This window comes from Hyla sarda, chromosome 5 (genome assembly GCF_029499605.1).
Source record: "Hyla sarda isolate aHylSar1 chromosome 5, aHylSar1.hap1, whole genome shotgun sequence".
In the NCBI taxonomy this organism is placed as follows: Eukaryota; Metazoa; Chordata; class Amphibia; order Anura; family Hylidae; genus Hyla; species Hyla sarda.
The window spans coordinates 8,201,337-8,222,608 of record NC_079193.1 but is presented as its reverse complement, the minus strand read 5'-3'; the positions used below and the strand labels follow the sequence as shown (position 1 = coordinate 8,222,608).

Below are 21,272 nucleotides of genomic sequence, written 5' to 3'. Positions count from 1 at the left end.
ATATACATTACATTACTTATCCTGTACTGATCCTGAGTTATATCCTGTATTATACTCCAGAACTGTACTCACTATTCTGCTGGTGAGGTCACTGTGTATATACATTACATTACTTATCCTGTACTGATCCTGGGTTATATCCTGTATGATACTCCAGAGCTGCACTCACTATTCTGCTGGTGAGGTCACTGTGTACATACATTACATTACTTATCCTGTACTGATCCTGAGTTATATCCTGTATTATACCCCAGAGCTGTACTCACTATTCTGCTGGTGAGGTCACTGTGTACATACATTACATTACTTATCCTGTACTGATCCTGAGTTATATCCTGTATTATACTCCAGAGCTGTACTCACTATTCTGCTGGTGAGATCACTGTGTACATACATTACATTACTTATCCTGTACTGGTCCTGGGTTATATCCTGTATTATACCCCAGAGCTGTACTCACTATTCTGCTGGTGAGATCACTGTGTATATACATTACATTACTTATCCTGTACTGATCCTGGGTTATATCCTGTATGATACTCCAGAGCTGCACTCACTATTCTGCTGGTGAGGTCACTGTGTACATACATTACATTACTTATCCTGTACTGATCCTGAGTTATATCCTGTATTATACCCCAGAGCTGTACTCACTATTCTGCTGGTGAGGTCACTGTGTACATATATTACATTACTTATCCTGTACTGATCCTGAGTTATATCCTGTATTATACTCCAGAGCTGTACTCACTATTCTGCTGGTGAGGTCACTGTGTACATACATTACATTACTTATCCTGTACTGATCCTGAGTTATATCCTGTATTATACTCCAGAGCTGTACTCACTATTCTGCTGTGAGGTCACTGTGTACATACATTACATTACTTATCCTGTACTGATCCTGAGTTATATCTTGTATTATACCCCAGAGCTGTACTCACTATTCTGCTGGTGAGGTCACTGTGTACATATATTACATTACTTATCCTGTACTGATCCTGAGTTATATCCTGTATTATACTCCAGAGCTGTACTCACTATTCTGCTGGTGAGGTCACTGTGTACATACATTACATTACTTATCCTGTACTGATCCTGAGTTATATCCTGTATTATACTCCAGAGCTGTACTCACTATTCTGCTGTGAGGTCACTGTGTACATACATTACATTACTTATCCTGTACTGATCCTGAGTTATATCCTGTATTATACCCCAGAGCTGTACTCACTATTCTGCTGGTGAGGTCACTGTGTACATATATTACATTACTGATCCTGTACTGATCCTGAGTTATATCCTGTATTATACTCCAGAGCTGTACTCACTATTCTGCTGGTGAGGTCACTGTGTACATACATTACATTACTTATCCTGTACTGATCCTGAGTTATATCCTGTATTATACTCCAGAGCTGTACTCACTATTCTGCTGTGAGGTCACTGTGTACATACATTACATTACTTATCCTGTACTGATCCTGAGTTATATCCTGTATTATACTCCAGAGCTGTACTCACTATTCTGCTGGTGAGGTCACTGTGTACATATATTACATTACTTATCCTGTACTGATCCTGAGTTATATCCTGTATTATACTCCAGAGCTGTACTCACTATTCTGCTGGTGAGGTCACTGTGTACATACATTACATTACTTATCCTGTACTGATCCTGAGTTATATCCTGTATTATACTCCAGAGCTGTACTCACTATTCTGCTGTGAGGTCACTGTGTACATACATTACATTACTTATCCTGTACTGATCCTGAGTTATATCCTGTATTATACTCCAGAGCTGTACTCACTATTCTGCTGGTGAGGTCACAGTGTATATACATTACATTACTTATCCTGTACTGATCCTGAGTTATATCCTGTATTATACTCCAGAGCTGTACTCACTATTCTGCTGGTGAGGTCACTGTGTACATACATTACATTACTTATCCTGTACTGATCCTGAGTTATATCCTGTATTATACTCCAGAGCTGTACTCACTATTCTGCTGGTGAGGTCACTGTGTCACTAATTCACACCCATTTCTTTTCTATTACAGAAAGCTCCACTGCACAAGGAACTACATCCATATGCATCTCTTCATGTCGTTCATCATGAGGGCCATCGCCGTGTTCATCAAGGACATTGTACTTTTCGAGAGAGGGGAGTCCGATCACTGCACTCCGGGATCGGTAAGTACTTTTTTTCTTTCTCCTTCTCTGTGTTATGTAAGAAGAATGAACATAGAAACCAACCTTCTTATATACTGTACTGCATAGGAAAGCCTGTACTATGCTGTAAATTTTTCCTCCACTAGGAGGCGCTTTGGAATATTTTACTAGATGTACCACCTGAAAGAAAACAACACAGCACACCCAATGGTTAGGAGTGGTATTGCAAACAAATATCATAGTTGGATTAATATATTATCATGATAGAGACGGTTGCACAGATTGTAAATCTACATCTCAATAGAGCAGTGTTCTCCAAACTGTCACCCTCCAGCTGCCGCAAAACTACAACTTCCAGCATGCCCGGACAGCCACCGTCTGTCCGGGCATGCTGTGCTTGGAGTTGTAGTTTTGCAACAGATTGTATGTCTGTATTATCATAAAGAATGGTCTCCAAACTGTGGACCTCCAGCTGTTGCAAAACTACAACTCCCAGCATGCCCTGACAGCCCTTGGCTGCCTGGGCATGCTGGGAGTTGTAGCTTTGCAACAGATTGTAAGTCTACATCTCTAAACTATTCACCTCCAGCTGAGTCAAAACTACAACTCCCAGCATGCCCAGACAGCCGTTGGCTGTCTAGGCATGCTGGGATTTGTAGTTGTGCAGCAGATTGTAAGTCTACATCTCTATAGAACAGTGGGCTCCAAAATTTGAACCTCCGGCTGTTGCAAAACTGCAACTCCCAACATGCCCTGACAGCCTTTGGCTGGCTGGGCATGCTGGGAGTTGTAGTTAAGCAGCAGATTGTAAGTTTACATTTCCATGGAACAGTGGTCTTCAAACTGGGAACCTCCAGCTTTTGCAAAATACAACTCTCAGCATGCCCGGGTAGCCAACGGCTACAGCAGATTGTAAATTTACTTATCCATAGGACAGTGGTGTCAAAACTGTGGACCTCCAGCTGTTGCAAAACTACAACTCCCAGCATGCCCTGACTTCTTTTGGCTTTCTTGTCATGCTGGGAGTTGTAGTTTTGCAACAGATTGTAACCTTACATCTCTATAGAACAGTGGGATCCAAACTGTAGACCTGCAGCTTATGGAAAACTACAACTCCCAGCATGCCCGGACAGCCAAGTTTTACAAGAGATTGTAAGTCTGTATTATCATAGAAGAATGGTCTCCAAACTGTGAACCTCCAGCTGTTGCAAAACTACAGCTCCCAGCATGCCCTGACAGCCCTTTGGCTGCCTGGGCATGCTGGGAGTTGTAGTTGTGCATCAGATTGCAAGTCTACATCTCTATAGAACAATGGGCTCCAAAATTTGGACCTCCAGCTGTAGCAAAACAACACCTCTGTCCGGGCATGCTGAGAGTTGTAGTTTTGCAACAGCTGGAGGCACACAGTTTTGTAGACCACCATAGAAGGTTAATGAACATCTTCACGTAAACCATTCTACATTGTACCGTTAGTAATGCGCTCACACAGCAGCTGCCGCTGACAGATGGCGTAGACTATGCGGTATTCCAGGTGGGTCTCCATTTTGGGAAATTTACATAATTTGGCGCTACCTGTAATGTAACGCGTTTCGGGTTCATCTGGAATTTTTCCTTTCAATTTCTTGTGGATTAAATGGAATTTTTTTTTATTATTATTTTTTCGCTTTTTCACCCAGAAGGAAAGAACAGATGATGAAGCCATAAATGAGGAAATGTACAGTGGACTTGAAATGAACGTCTTGGGGGCGTTTTGATCCATATTTGATGTTTTGCGCTTTTTTTTTTTCTTCCGTTTTTCTCGATACAATGAATTCCTCGCTCCCATGTCGGGCTCTTACTTGGGGGATTTATGGTCTATACATCAAAAAAATTGGAAAATAGGATATAGGTTATAGAAATAATTAATCCCGTATAAGCTGCTATGTATGACCGACTTCTCTTCTTTGTTGTACAACTTTGCTGCCGTGGCGGTTTACGGGGGTCCGCATAAGTGCGCCGGAGAGGGGTCTTTTTCTGTGATGTCCATCTGCCCCCAGTAGGGCAAATAAATCTTATTCCCACATAACTATGCAAAAAATAAATAAATAAGCACTCCAGGAATTTATATAGTGCAGGTTCTTGTGTATGCCTTGAGCTTACCTGTTTTAGCTAATGTGGCAGGCATGGAGTTTTCAGCCATACTGATTGCAATTTATCTTTTCTAGTCATACAATTCCTTTATGGTACAGTAAGTAGATATAGAATTATTATTTTTCCTTATATAGTGCAGTCCAGGCTACCATTAGAGAATAATGTAGAGGTTTGTGTGTATGCCTTGTGCTTACCTGTTTTAGCTAATGTGGCAGGCATGGAGTTTTCAGCCATACTGATTGCTGTTGATTTTTTTCTAGTCCTACAATACCTTTACGGTACAATAAGTATATATAGAAAAATGTTTTCCCTTATAAAATGCCGTATAGGCTATTATTAGAGAATAATATAGAGGTTCTTGTGTATGCTTTGTGGTTACCTGTTTTAGTTGATGTGGCAAGCATGGAGTTTTCAGCCATATTGATTGCAATTCCCCTTTTCTAGTCATATAATTCTTTTATGGTACAGTAAGTATATATAGATTTTTGGGGGATTATATAGTGCAGCATAGACTATTATGAGAGAATAATGTAGAGGTTCCTGTGCATGCCTTGTGCTTACCTGTTTCAGCTGATGTGGCAGGCAGGTATTTTCAGACATACTTCTTGCAATTGAGCTTTTCTAGTCATACAATTCCTTTATGGTACATTTATTTTTCCCTTATATAGTGCAGCACTGGCTATTATTAGAGAATAATGTGAGGTTCTTGTGTATGCTTTGTGCTTACCTGTTTTACCTGATGTGGCATGCATGGAGATTTCAGCCATACTGGATGCAGTTCCATCACTGAAATTATTTCCTAATGCTGCCTACATTTCCTATCAGAGAGGGGGGAAAGTCTGATCACTGCACCTGGCCGTCGTATCAGGGGCTGTAGGTCACCCAGGTGAACTGATTAGACTCATAATTGGGTTTGGGGGTCAGTTCACATCATCCGCAGTGTTGATATGTTTTCTTATTCAAAGTGCGTTTTTTAAATCCTTTTATGAAGATTTTAAGTCTTTTGGCTGTGTAGTAGAATTTTAACGGCATTTTTCACACACTTTTTCACTGATTTGCAAAAATCGATAAATTTGCAATAAAAATAAATCTACACTTTTTTTGCAGTGATTTGGGGAAATTCACAGCAAAATTTGAAAAAAATGCAATGTGTTTATGCAGCTTAGGGGGAGAGATATAACTAATAAGGGCCCGAACCCAAACTGTTTCCACTAAGTTGGATGTGACAGTTGTCAGCAGGGTCTCGATAGGTGTCCCTGTCATGTAACAAAAATTATGACATGTTGCAGAGACGACAAGAAGTAAACCCAACAGCATTGAAAACTGTAGAACCATTAAAGTGGTACTCTGCCCTTAGATATCTTATCACCTATCCAAAGGATAGGTGATAAGATGTCTGATCGCTGGGGACCCCCGAAATCTTTCCTGCAGCGCCCCCGTTCATTAGCTGCACGGAGCGAAGATCACTCCGTGGCTGATGACGGGCAATACAGGGGCCGGAGTATTGTGATGTCACAGCTCCGGCCCCTTGTGACTTCATGCCCCGCCCCCTTAATGCATGTCTATGAGAGGGGGTGTGGCGGCCATCACGCCCCCTCCATAGGCTTACATTGAGGGCGCGATCCCTTGCATAGGGGATAAGATGTCTAGAGGTGGAGTACCCCTTTAAGTACAACATACAAGCAATGTTTCAGCCAATCACGGTGTCCTTTCTTGTCCAAGAGCCTGATTGGTTGAAATCTTGCCTGTATGTTTGTGACTTAAAAAAATATTTTAAGGGGTACTCTACCGGAAAACACCTTATCCTCTATCCAGGGCTTCCTTATTTGTGATGTCACGCCACGCCCCCTCCATTCATGTCTATGGGAGAAGGCGTGACTTACCAGCCATCACGCCTTCTCCCATAGAAGTGAATGGAGGGGTTGTGGCGGCTGTAGTCGCCAGTCATTCGGCGCGGATCTATTCAATCGGCGATCTACTAGTACAGCCTGCCTATGACAAGTTGTAACATTAGATCTGTCAGAGCAGCTACAGAAGCCATAGAAAAGTCTCAGGTTGTCATTACAGCCAATCAGCTCCCTGGGATTCTAACCACTAATGATGCCAAATGTAACTGTAGAAATCATTTGATCGCTATTGCTCGCATTATTTAAACTAGTGGTCTCAGACTGTGGCCCTCCCGATGTTGCAACACTTCAACTCCCAGCATGCCCGGACAGCCAACGGCTGTCCGGGCATGCTGGGAGTTGAAGTTTTGCAACAGCTGGAGGACTGCAGTTTAAAGACCACTGCACTAAGGGATAAGATAAGAAGGAAGCCTTGATTTACCTTTTGTGGACAGTGTGCATCCTCTGGAGGAGGCAGACAGACCTTTAGTGTCCGGGCATGCTGGGAGTTGAATTTTTTCAACAGCTTGAGGACTGCAGTTTAAAGACCACTGCACTAAGGGATAAGATGAGATGGAAGAATTGATTTACCTTTTGTGGACAGTGTGCATCCTCTGGAGGAGGCAGACAGACCTTTAGTGTCCGGGCATGCTGGGAGTTGAAGTTTTTCAACAGCTTGAGGACTGCAGTTTAAAGACCACTGCACTAAGGGATAAGATGAGAAGGAAGACTTGATTTACCTTTCGTGGAGAGTGTGCATCCTCTGGAGGAGGCAGACAGACCTTTAGTGTCCGGGCATGCTGGGAGTTGAAGTTTTGCAACATCTGGAGGACTGCATTTTAAAGACCCCTGCACTAAGGGATAAGAGGAGAAGGAAGCCTTGATTTACCTTTCGTGGAAAGTGTGCATCCTCTGGAGGAGGCAGACAGACCTTTAGTGTCCGGGCATGCTGGGAGTTGAAGTTTTGCAACATCTGGAGGGTCACAGTTTGAGACCTCTGATCTAAACAGTCACAGTAAATAACCGGCATCAGACAGATCTTGGATGTCAGTCATTGACAGCGGGTGTCAGCTGCAGATAGCAACCGGCACTCGCCAGCTTCCGAGCCCATGTCATACTCCTCCACCCATGTCGTACAGTTATGTCACGGGTCCGAAAGGGAATAGAATTAGTTATACATATCGGCTGCCCTCCTAAAGGAAGAATGCAGGCTCTCTAGCGCCCCCTATAGGAGGCAGCTTTGCTGTGAATCGATGTTCAACCCCCTAAATGAACCTTGAAACATGACCAGAGAGAAATCATCTCAACAGCTGCCCCAGGGTCCTTACCCCTCCTCAGTACAGAAGTACAAGATGGCTGGGTGATATGTATGTAATCCGAAAGGCCCCACTGCATGGACCCCCCACTGACCCTATAGACTTTATAAGGAGTAGCACCCCACTGTTATGGATAGGGGCAGATTATTCACAAATAAACATAAATACGAAACAAGATACATTCCATCATATCTAATAAAAACGTAGAAATTCTGATATCGGAGAAATCCCATTAGGACACGTTCTTCCACATTCCAGGAATATATTCCACTCACTGAGTCAGAAAATATAAGACTCTGAACTGTTGGCGGTGGTCTCTGGGAGATGACCCCGAAGTGAGAAGCGCAGAAACGTATTTACATGGAAGAACGTGGGGGATGGAGATAACTGAAGTGATGGATACCAATGGGTCCTGACAGGTTTTTAGAGACATTAGAGTGGATTTATGTAGCGGAGTAGATACGAGGTCACAATAATACTAAGCCTGAAGATTGGTCTGCCATATACAGTAAGAGGGTAGATGTACTACAAACACATGTAAACAATACAGGGGGGGGATTGTGCATCAGGCCCCCCTCTAGATTTGTCACTAATATTAATATCTAGGTTATTAATAACAAGACTGAAATCCGCCATAATATTCAGGGAACCCATCTATGCAATGGATCACAGGCATCTTTTTGTTTTTTTGTTCTTGAGTCACCCAAGTGCAAGTAAAAAGTGCAAGTGTTCACACAAAAAACACGTGCACAAGGATGCGGTCCATCGCAAGCCCTTCTCCAACAGGAGAGAAACCCCCCCAGAATCTAGTCTTGGGAGGGGCACAATCAGAGTATAGTGCGGTGGTCGACACGTCCCTCTTGATGTCACGCCACACCCCCTCAATGCAAGGCTATGGGAGGGGGCGTAGACTACCCCTTTAAGTATGCAGCATAATTCCCCCCCCCCCCCCCCACATTAGGCTGGCAGTATAGTTCCCCCACATTAGGTTGGCAGTATAGTTCCCCCACATTAGGTTGGCAGTATAGTTACCCCACATTAGGTTGGCAGCATAGTTCCCCCAACATTAGGTTGGCAGTATAGTTCCCCCACATTAGGTTGGCAGTATAGTTTCCCCACATTAGGATGGCAGTATAGTTCCCCCACATTAGGTTGGCAGTATAGTTTCCCCACATTAGGATGGCAGTATAGTTCCCCCACATTAGATTGGCAGTATAGTTCCCCCACATTAGGTTGGCAGTATAGTTCCCCCCCACATTATGTTGGCAGCATAGTTCCCTCCACATTAGGTTGGCAGCATAGTTCCCTCCACATTAGGTTGGCAGTATAGTTTCCCCACATTAGGATGGCAGTATAGTACCCCCACATTAGGTTGGCAGTATAGTTCCCCCCACATTAGGTTGGCAGCATAGTTCCCCCCACATTAGGTTGGCAGCATTGTTCCCCCCACATTAGGTTGGCAGCATTGTTCCCCCCACATTAGTTTGGCAGTATAGTTCCCCCACATTAGGTTGGCAGTATAGTTCCCCCACATTATGTTGGCAGTATAGTTCCCCCACATTAGGATGGCAGTATAGTTCCCCCACATTAGGATGGTAGTATAGTTCCCCCCACATTAGGTTGGCAGTATAGTTCCCCCACATTAGGTTGGCAGTATAGTTCCCCCACATTAGGATGGCAGTATAGTTCCCCCCACATTAGGATGGCAGTATACTTCCCCCACATTAGGTTGGCAGTATTGACCATATGTATACAATTCTGACCACCCAGAATGCGGCCAATCATACATCTGTAGAATCAGTAGTATGAATGGTTGCATCAGTACACCATGTCAGACCAGTGGTTCCCAACCTTTTTCGGCTCGGGTCACTCCTTGCACAAAAAATTATTTTTGCGGGGCACCCCTACCGAATAATATTCGACACACGACAAAACATTGGCTAAAAAGAAGCAATACACATCAGCTATATATCTGTTAGCTATGTAGATTACAATGCTTCTATATGTAGGACTCACAGGGGATGTCTTTTCTGATCGGAGTAGTTCACTTTTCTTTTTCTTCTCCATCTGGCCCAGACTATCATGATGGTTGGAAAAAAAAATACATATTAGGCTCTGAACTTTTCCAGCATCATCTTATCTTTTTTCCCACAAATACCTCCAGTCTCACACACACAGTGCCTCCAGCAACCTCACACACATGCACACAGTGCCCCCAGCAACCTCACACACATGCACACAGTGCCCCCAGCAGCCTCACACACATGCACACAGTGCCCCCAGCAGCCTCACACACATGCACACAGTGCCCCCAGCAGCCTCACACACATGCACACAGTGCCCCCAGCAGCCTCACACACATGCACACAGTGCCCCCAGCAGCCTCACACACATGCAAACAGTGCCCCCAGCAACCTCACACACATGCACACAGTGCCCCAGCAGCCTCACACACATGCAAACAGTGCCCCCAGCAGCCTAACACATGCACACAGTGCCTCCAGCCTCCCGCCTCCCCCCAAATGCCTCCAACCTCTCTCCCACACACACAATGCCTCCAGCAGCCTCACACACAATACCTCCAGCCTCCCCCCCAAATGCCTCCAACCTCCTTCCCCCAACCACACACACAATAATTAAAGCCTCCCCAAATGCCTCCAGCCCCCCTCTCACACGCAATGGCTCCAGCCTCTCACCCACCCCTAATGCCTCCAGACTCCCATCCACCCACCACTATTGCCTCCAGACTCCCTTATTGCCTCCAGACTCCCAGCCACCCACCACTATTGCCTTCATACTAACTTATTGCCTCCAGACTACCACCCATCGATCACTATTGCCTCCCGACAACCAACCACTCACACCTTTTCCCTTCAGCCTCCTACCCAAATGCCTCCAGCCACTCACCCACGTTGCTCCCAGCCTCCCAGCGCCATTGCCTTCATTAATTCCCCCCCACCATTGCTTCCATTCACCCCCATCTACCTTGCCACTGTTTCCATTCACCCCCCAGCCACCCACCCTTGCCACTACTTCCATTCACCCCGCAGCCACCCAACCACCCACCTCTGCACACAGTACAAGGACGCATAGTACAAGGATGCGTTTCGGTGTGGGAGCCTTCCTCAGCTGTCTGCCTGAGGCAGACAGCTAAGGAAGGCTCCCACGCCGAAAGACATCCTTGTACTACACTATGGCATAATAAATATTCACTGTGCATTATTGGTGAGTGCTGGGTATCATCTTTCTTCTACCTCAGGCTTTACCCTATTACCCTACCTCGTGCACCACCGCAGATTCCACAGAAGTGCTGACATATCCTTATATTGTATTTGCTATTTCAATTCAAAACACATACACGTTTGGCTGAGTGTACATGTATACGGGGGAATCGGGAGAGATACGGTAGCTCTTGGCTTTAGTCTGACATGTTGCTGGTGGAAACATTCGTATGGAAGATCCCACAAATAATAGACTGCATTTTTGATGATCACAGTTTCTATTTATGAACAGATTTAGAAACCCTAAAAGTACACGAGTCATTGCACCCCATCTCCATCTGAAGACATTACAACTAGGCTTCACACAAGCACTATTAGGTATGTGGGGTGAAGTGGGACCCCATAGCCAGTCCACTTTTTCCTTCACTTTGACGTACTTCGAAAGATAATGGTCAACACTGCTAACAGGGTGGTCATAAAAGGGGCAGACTGATACCATAACGCTCCTGAGAAAGATGTGTATATCCAATTGGGAAATAGTTTAATCCCACATTGTATAACTACTTCGGCGCCATCGGTCTTGTAAATGATGAATGATGGTTTAGAGTAGGGATGTCCAGTATGATGATCATCTCAGAAGACTATGCGTACACCGACCCCCACGTAGTTATCTCCACCCTATTAATAGATCCCTGGTACGTGGTTCACTCTACTACATTCTCACTGTCAACAGATCATCAATCCTCATTGGGTCTTATCTAATACCTACATATGGTTTATATTGAGCCTCAGTTCTTGGCATAATCTGAGATATTAACAACGGGTAATCTTTAGAAATGAAGGTTTATGACCCCTGTATAATGACTTGTCCTGGGGAATTCCATTATTGACCTTTGTGGCAATTTATGTACTGACTAGAATGTTACAAGATATTACAAGGAATGTGTCTCTTGTATTTAATTGTATCTAGTGGCGTATTTACCATTAGGCCAACAAGGCCCAGGCCTAGGGCGGTGGTTTAAAAGGGTGGGGGGGGGGGGGGAGATTGCAGAATTGAAGTTTTTACACCCCCCACATCCTGTTATCACTAAATACAGTATATATGATCTGTCTGTATACCCTGCTCCGCTGCTCTCTTATGTCACATATACAGACTGGCTTCTGCTAGATTTGTGGGCCAGTCACAGCGCAACAGTTGTTAAAGGGGTAAGCCGCCCCTAGACGTCTTATCTCCTATCCAAAGGGTAGGGGATAAGATGTCTGATTTCAGGGGTCCCGCTGATAGGGACCCCCGTGATCTCGGCTGCGGCACCCCAGACATCCGGTGCACAGTGCGAACTTCGCTTCCTGCCGGATGACTGGCGATACGGGGCGGAGGCTCGGGACATCACGACCACGCCCCGCTTGTGACATCACGGCCACGCCTCCTCAATGCAAGTCTATGGGACTGAAGTCACGCACCCTCCCATAGTTTTGCATTAAGGGGGTGTGGCTGTGATGTCACGAGCCTCCGGCACTGCACCCGACGCTCTAAACAAACACTGGGTGCAGCAGGGAGATTGTGGGGTCCCCAGTGCCGGGACCCCCCCCATTAGACATCTTATCCCCTATCCTTTTGATTTTTGATAGGGAATAAAATATCTGGGGCGGAGTACCCCTTTAAGGCACGGATGATCGTCATGGCAAGGGAGGGTGCCTGAGTTTAGTTAGGCCTAGGTCAGCACAAAACCAAAATACACCACTTATTGTATTGCTGATAATTTAATATTATTCTGTAGAAGAGAAATAATGGTTACATTTATTTAATTAATTTATTGTTAATTATGAATTAATTTATTGTTATTTATTTATTTATTTTTAAAGAAATGTGGTTTTTAATTTTTAAAAACATTCCTGGAGGCAGCCATATGTAATTTAGTCTGAATCCCCCCCCCAATTTTTTTTTAATTAGGTGCAATTTGAACTACTGGTAGTTTGTTTCAGACGATTCACCCATACAGTAGCAGGGACTCCTATTAAAGGAAGGAGTCCCTGCTTCTGTACAGTAACGGCAGTGCTGTATGCATCTAATATTGATGTAGCAATAACTTTCAAAAACATTTTACATGGAGTTTTTCTCCAATGGCATAAATATATTCTGATGTCCGATTGTGTGTGTGTGTATATATATATATATATATGTATATATATATATATACGCTGGTGAGTTCAGTCTAGTGGTATTACATGCAGGGAGCACGTATACATCTGAGCCCACGGAGCTATGAATGTGAAATTACTGTATGAGATCGGAATCTTTACGAAGAAGAAGGAGAAATGTTGTTGACCTCGTAACACACAAGGCGCTGACTTTATCAGCCTTATAATACCCGGTAGCTGAAACCGAACTTTATTGCCAAAGGTCACGTTACAGAGAGCAGCCATTAAACAAATCCAGAATATGACAATAAATCACTTTATAGAGGCCAATAAAAGAGGGCGTGTAGTGAAATACGCTGCGCACCGTTCTCCGAGCTGGTTCTATCCGCATCTGTTATATGGACGCTATGTTCTCTACTTTGTCCCATAGAGCTGTGATGTAGTAAGGTCAGTCTGCTTTTACTACTGGGCCCTTAGACAGGTATCGATAATGTTGAAGCCCATAGACTTTTATGGGATTCCGCACTCCCATTCACACTTCCGAATTTCTGCTTGCGGAATTCCGCTAGCGGAATTCCGCAAGCGGAAATTCGGAAGTGTGAATGGGAGTGCGGAATCCTATAGAAGTCTATGGGCTTTAATTTGAGGCGGAAATTCGGAAGTGTGAATGGAAGTGCGGAATCCCATAGATGTCTATGGGCTTTAATTTGAGGCGGAAATTCGGAAGTGTGAATGGGAGTGCGGAATCCCATAGAAGTCTATGGGCTTTAATTTGAGGCGGAAATTTGGATGCGTGAATGGGAGTGCGGAATCCCATAGAAGTCTATGGGATTTAATTTGAGGCGAAATTCAGCAAGCGGAAATTCAGAAATGTGAATGGGAGTGCGGAATCCCATAGAAGTCTATGGGCTTTAATTTGAGGCGGAAATTCGGAAGTGTGAATGGGAGTGCAGAATCCCATAGAAGTCTATGGGCTTTAATTTGAGGCGGGATTCCGCAAGCGGAAATTCAGAAGTGTGAATGGGAATGCGGAATTCCATAGAAGTCTATGGGCTTTAATTTGAGGCAGAATTCCGCAAGCAGAAATACCACCATGTAAATAGACCCTCACAGTTATGGGAGGCCTTTGGGCTCTTTATACCTTCAGATAGTTTCGGATCAAGTCCTAGATTTTAGGTGCTGTCCTGCAAGTTCTGCTCAATGTCCTACAATGTGTCCTCAGTCACTCAGTCTGGACTTTGGGCTGTTCCATTGTAGAAGACAATGGAGGTCAGAAGAAGACTTATTCCCATCACCCAGGACAGGCAAGGTCAAGAGGAGGAGATTCACTTAGTCGGTAACTTTTTGGGCATAGGTGCGAACTACGGTGGGGTTAAAGATATGGCCAAGAGGCATGTCCCACCATCCTATTTATTTATTCTGTAAATTATGCTTTCTGTTATGTATATAGTAAGAAACCTCCCAAAAGGCACCTTTTTCAGGGAATGATGGGCTCTGCCATAATACATTAGGATAAATAAATATTTATTGAACATGTACAACGCGTTTCAAGACCGTTCTGGCCTCTTCCTCAGGTACTTTTATCTATGACCTGGCTGAAGATTGTGGCAGTCCTACAAAATACCCCACACCCATAGGGGATAATAATATGAATACCCTATAGAGTAGCAAAGTCTTGAGAACAAGTTTGCAGAAACGATTTGAGAGACCCACAGTAACCTCATTCACCTACTGGATGCAGCGGCTGGCTCCCTGGGGGGGTAGCATTGTGGTAGCCATGGGTGGTGTAGGGAAATACCTTATCAATTCGTGACGCCAGGGCACCGTTAGCCTATACATGGTCCAAGGTTGGAGACAGCTTCTCCTGGTCCAGACACGGGGAGTAAAGGAACACGCCAACGTCAGGTTATGGATAACTGTCTTTACTGAGCTGGGGGCAGATGGTAATACACATACAGTCTGGTGCAGAGTGAGAGGATGCAGCGTAACCCCTTGGGAGCCCTGTTGCCTTGTGGGACTTGTGGTGCCTAATAAAGTGATACTGACATGACTGACTTGAAGATTGATCCTGGTACCTAGGGTTCTGTCAAGGTCTTGAAGCCTTCTCTGTCAGGGCATGAACTTCCACCGTGCAGGTGATCCTTGCAGAATGACCGGAGTAGATTTGATCTGGGCCTTCCCTTAGAGCACACAACACACCTTACACCTTCACTACACTGATGCTCAGACTAAACTGGGGCAAATCCTCCCTCCCCACTACACTATATGGGCTAGAATTTAGGGATTCCCATTGGAAGGCCGGGTCACATGAGGCTTACACTGCTCCTCTGCTTAAAGGCACAGTAACAAATAAATAACATACATGAGGATAAGAACAACAAAAATAATGATAAAAAATATATATATAAACATTATAATGTGGTAAGAAGTCGTTCAGTGGGCCTAAGACCGGGTCTGCTGGTCTGCCCGAAGCAGTCCGAAGCCACAGGGCATCCTTTGGTGCTGGGACAGCACAGCATTAGGGCACCTGTAGTGAATTTCTTTGGTTGTCACAAGGACCTTTAGAGGTCTAGGAGACCATCAGGTTCTTTACTTCCCTCCAACCCCGACTCCACTTTTGGAGGAGATAGTCGGTTATTTTGGGCTCTTTGGTGGACACTGGTGGGAAAGTCAGTAGCCAGTTGGGCCTTCCCTGAGCTTTGGAAAAGGGTAGCCATCGGTCCTGGACTCTTGCAGGAGCCATTTGGCTCGGAAGGGGAAGGGAATACTGGTTTGTTTGGGGGACATTCCCTTTTAAGAGAAACTTTGGTAGACTGCAGCCTAGAGCAATTTTTGAGTGACACCTTTGGACTTTTTTATGTACTCGAGTGATGGAGCACTAAAAAAGATGAGAATTTCTTGGGTTATGATCGTGGCTTAGTGGCTGATCCCTCCCTTATCTTTTCTGATTGTCCGAAATATAATATTACATTTTGGGTAATGGGGGCAACTGGGAGCTAATACTACTCCCGGCCCTCCTACTATCTAATCTCCATGTAGGAAAAGGGAAATTATTAAAAGGGGTACTCCACTGGCCAGCGTTCGGAAGTAAATGTTCCGAACCCTGTCCACGCCCCCTCAATGCAAGTCTATGGGAGGGGGCGTGACGGCCGTCACGCCCCCTCCCATAGACTTGCATTGAGGGGGCATGGTCGTGATGTCACGAGGGGCATAGACGACCCCAGCAGCTTGAAAACAGCGTCCGGAACATTTACTTCTGAATGCTGGCCAATGGAGTACCCCTTTAAGAGAACAGAATCTGACCCATAGTTTATGTTAAGGAAACATAGATGTCAGGCATGTAAGTGAGAATATACGGAGCGTGTAGACAGCGTGTAATACACGTTATAAGGAGCCTCCTGTAAATGTCTTCATCACAGGGGCCCGATGAGGGGGGATTTGTTCTTCTGGGCAGTCGCGATGACATTTCTCTCGCTGAAGTCATTAGGCTGATTATATCTTAATAGTTTCTTCGAAAGCTGATTGTATCCGCATGTATCTGCCCCCGTCCGGATGACTGCCGCGCCGCGCCTTCGCTGTACATCTACTTAATCTAATGAAATATTCTCAGATGGGTATTCAAATTAAGCGTAACGACACGTGAAGGATGGAGACTGAAGAATTTCATCAATTGAATTTCATTGAGCGGAATTCTTCATTTACTTGGACTTAACCTGTTATGGTGCAGGCTTCAGACAGCAGAGTCAAGTCCTTCCTCTTAGGAGCTTCTTATCATGGTGGTGGTGGCTACTTGGAGCCAAAATGTACGATCCCCAACTAAACATATTTTGAGTATAGGTCTTTTATTTTTAATAGAGAAAGACAGGGGTTCCAGCTCCACCAAAAAATGGTTAAAAATAGGTAACTTTAATTCATATCATATTAAAAAATTGATGAAAAGAAAACACATGTAACAAAAAAGTGCTCTAGTGAGTTAAAAATCCACGTCCAACGACGCGTTTTGAACAAATATGTTCTTAATCATGGCATCATTAATGATTTACTTCTATTAAAAAATCTTAATCCTTTCAATACTTATCAGCTGCTGTATGCTCCACAGGAAGTTCTTTCTTTTTTAATTTCTTTTCTGTCTGACCACATTGCTCTCTGCTGACACCTCTGTCTATGTCAGGAACTGTCAGGAGTAGGAGCAAATCCCCATAGCAAACCTCTCCTGCTCTGGACAGTTCCTGACATGGACAGAGGTGGCAGCAGAGAGCACTGTGGTCAGACAGAAATGAAATTCAAAAAGAAAAGAACTTCCTGTGGAGCATACAGCAGCTAAGTACTGCAAGGATTAAGCTTTGATTTAGATTTTAAATAGAAGTAATTTACAAATCTGTTTAACTTTCCGGCACCAGTTCATTTATAAAAATAAATATTTTCCAGCGGAGTACCCCTTTAAAGGGGTATACCGGCCAAATACATCTTATCCCCTATCCAAAGGATAGGGGATAAGATGTCTGATCGCAGGGGGCCCACCGCTGGGACTCCCCGCGATCTCTGTGCAGCACATGCATTTTATGTGGGTCTGCTGCTCCAGTCTCGGAAACCTCTGTGTTTCCGGGACTGGGGACAAGTCATCACGCCACACCCCTCCATTTATGTCTATGGGAGTGAACATGACACGCATGAGGTTTCCGAGACTGGAGCAGCAGGCCCGCATAGAATGCAGGTGCTGCACAGAGAACACGGGGGTATCAGCGGCGGGACCCCCGTGATCAGACATGTTATCCCCTATCCTTTGAATAAGGGATAAGATGTCTTTGGGTGGAATACCCCTTTAAATGGTTCCAATATTTTTGTACAGGTAATGGGCTCATGAGATCAAAAACAGTGGTCGAAAAGATACTTTGGACAACTAGTATCAGTATCCCTATAATTTCTGTACATGAATAGTGACATTTATTGGGCAATACCCAAAATTATGTAGAGAAACCTGGTGTCCCCTCTTCCTGAAGACCCTCTGCCGATAGACCCTCTACACAAGTGGGTCTCCATCACATCTTTTTGTCTCCTTTCAGGACTCTAATATCTCAGGTTACATCGTATAGATGGCCTCATACTAAGCAATCATACAGTAATGAATACGTTTGCCAGCCAAATTTTTTTAATTTATGACCTATTTTTGTCCTTTCTCCAGAACCTAAAAAATTCTAAAATGTCACCATGAAATTCTCGAAAGATAGAAGGATTTGTTCAGTAGCGTCCTTAGTGGAGAGAGTTGGTGGTCACCCATGATTTTTTTGTCCTCAATATATCTAATTTTGTAAGTCAAACAACAATCCTGGGCCATCACTTTTGGCCACTGGCTTTCCAAAGTGAGGACCGTGGCCAACAATTTCCCATATCTCAGGTTTCATACACCATAAAAAAGAAGAAGCTTGGACAGGTGGGGAAGAGAGTCCGAGATCAGCCTAAGCTGACAGACTGGTGGGGAGGCTAGCTTAAGCTGATCTCGAACTCGCTTCACCACCTTCTGGGCATATTTTAAAATGAATCAAAAAAGTTAGAAGTTTTTATTTGCCATCGGGTGAGTGCAGCCTACTTTTTGACCATAAAAAGAATGTCATCTAAACTCAAAAAATGTTGATGAGATCAGAAGACTGGTGGGTGTGGAATCCTGGTTTTCCTTCAAATGCAGAATAGAAAATGTCATATTCATGTGCATTTGGGGTCAGAAAGATGTTGGTCAAACGTCTATTGTGCCAGCAGGTATCCTGCTGGGACCCCCCGCGATCTCCTGGACAAGACCACGCCCCCTCCATGTAACTCTATGGGAGAGGCGGGGAAGCAGTGTTCTTGTCTCCCCGCCTCTCCCATAGAACTGTATGGGGACGGGGTAGGGAGGGAGCATAACTGTTGACCTCTCAGGTCGACGCTTCGCACATTAGCGCTCACACTGAACGCTATTGCCGGGGCCCCGTTTATGAGATCATGGGAGGGGTCCCAGAGGTTGAGCCCCCATGATCAAACACTTATCCCCTATCCTGTGGATAAGGGATAAGTGTTTTCCGCTGCAGTTGCCCTTTAATGGATTTGCACCCTCCAAATAGGGGATATTCCCAATAGTGGACGCGGACACACCCAATAGGGGACAAAACACTCCCCATAGGGGACATAATTCGCCCCCCTCGATCCCCCTGGGCTACTTTATTCCCCTTGATCCCCCTGTGCTATTTCATTCCCTCCTTATTACCCTTTGTGCAAATTCATCACCCCCTCTTCACCACCCCCTGTGCCATTTAATCCCATCTGTGACATTTCATCCCCCCCTTATCCCCCTGTGCCAAATCCCCCCCCCCCCCCCCCCCCCGGGTACAGATGGGATCAAGGGGAAATGAGGTGACACAGGGGGTGAGGGGGGATAATTTGGCACAAGACACAGGGGGAATAAGGTGGCACAGGGTATAAAAGGGGGGATGAAATTGTACATGGGGTGATAAGGGGAGATTCTACTGTAATATTGTTTTTTATCATGTTTTTTAGGTAATTTTAGTATTCGGTCATTTAGAAGGATTTTTTAACCTTTTTTCCCAATAAGGGAAATCTCTCAATAGCGGACACTTTTTTATTCCCCGTGAGTGTCCGCTATTGGGAGATTCTACTGTATTCAGATCCTAATTCCTACCTACCTTGGTAGAAGAGGTACAAGGTCCCTGTAGACATTGGATGGTTTGGCCAACATGTGCTTGGTCAGCTTTAGACTTTACCTTTTTGTCGCTTTCGAATTTCCAACTATGTTATTAAATACGGTACATTTCAATTTCAGGCTGGATGTAAAGTGGCCATTGTGTTCTTCCAGTACTGCATCATGGCCAACTTCTTCTGGCTGCTGGTTGAGGGCCTCTACCTTCTTACGCTCTTGGTTATCTCTTTCTTCTCGGAAAGGAAGTATTTCTGGTGGTACATCTTGATCGGATGGGGTAAGCTTTCTTAATTTATCCTTGCTTTTTAGGGTTAAGCTGGATGATCACTATACTGGATATTTTTGGAATATTTTGAGCCTTCCCATCCTGCCCCATCATCATTTATAATACCGATCTCCTTCATTGGGACAGAGAGACCTTTTAAGGACCTTTAGGGCCTCCTCCAGCCTCTGCACCTCCTATAGCTTCACCCCTGGAGATAAGATCATTGTGTAACTCATGACCTCGATTCCTTAGTAATAACATTTACACAGTAATGACTCAAAGGCTTCTCGGAATAATGGAAACAGCTACATGATAATGTAATTATAGGCAAATTAATTTAACATTTATGAAAATAAATCAGCGTGTTCATTACGCTATAGAAAAATAGACATAAAAATTTATGACCAGAGGCACATGCCAGGGCAAGGAATAAGTTGGTCCTCCATTATGAAGACAGTTCCACTGGGCAAGTCCCTAACCCCTTTTATTGGTAAGCATTAAGTTCCTCTGGGGAGGGGCAACCTACATGTGCTTTTTTTTTCACCTACTAACAATAGGGATGTAACCATCCAGGGCCGGGCCCCTCTTCAAGTCTTAATAAGTATCATGATAAAAAACGTATCCCCTACCCGAAGGATAGGGGATAAGTTTTAGATCGCGGGGGGTCCGAGCGCTGGGCTCCCCTGCGATCTGCTGTTTGGAACCCCCGGCTCTCCAGCACTGGGGCTGCTACTCCCCCTCTATACAGTTCTATGGGAGAGCCGAAGATTGCAAACTACATGGAGGGGGGCGTGGCGGCCCCCGCTTCAGGCATGGGGTCATGACGCGCCACTGTAAAGGAGAGCCGGGGCTCTAAACAGCAGATCACGGGGGGCCCACTAGCGCTCGGAACCCCCGTGATCTGAAACTTATCCCCTATCCAAAGGTTTTTTTCATGATACTTATCCTTTAATTTTCCAAAGTAAAAGTCATCCTTTTGGCTTCTTTGGTCTACTCAGGGGTATAACCATAAGGGCAGCCCTAAAGGTGCAAAAATAGCAGTTGCCCCCAGATCCTGGTTCATGATGGGGGCTCCTCTATCACACAGAATGACACTAGTATTATAATTGGCACATAAAAGGTGGGGGCACAGTTATAGATTTTGTATTGGGCCCTAGGAGCTTTATATCTTCCTTCTGCAAATCCATAAGCAAACAAATTGGCCAAATTCTGCTAAATGTCGTCTAGGGGCACAAAATTGGGTAGGAGACGAAAGGTCACCCTTCACTATTAGTCGGAGGTGTATAAGTACTCGGAAGGATATTGAATATTTACATCCAGTGAATAGAACAGATTTCCCAATCAATATATTCAATTTCCGCAGGAGTGACTCCCCGCGGGCTCCGTGACCTCAGACAAATTATCTCTGACACCAAATCAATAGATATCACAGTATTTTTGCCAAATGAA

The 21,272-nt window shown here is 44.6% G+C and overlaps 1 protein-coding gene across 2 annotated transcripts in view; it reads left to right on the top strand.

The window, feature by feature from the left end:
* LOC130272856 (vasoactive intestinal polypeptide receptor-like) overlaps positions 1-21,272 on the top strand; it is a 304,671-nt gene that overhangs the window by 217,920 nt on the left and 65,479 nt on the right. For both annotated transcript variants that reach the window (XM_056518817.1, XM_056518818.1), the window contains exons 6-7: positions 2,067-2,199; positions 19,682-19,835. In XM_056518817.1, coding sequence (XP_056374792.1) covers positions 2,067-2,199; positions 19,682-19,835 — 287 coding nt within the window. The remainder of the gene's footprint in view (positions 1-2,066; positions 2,200-19,681; positions 19,836-21,272) is intronic.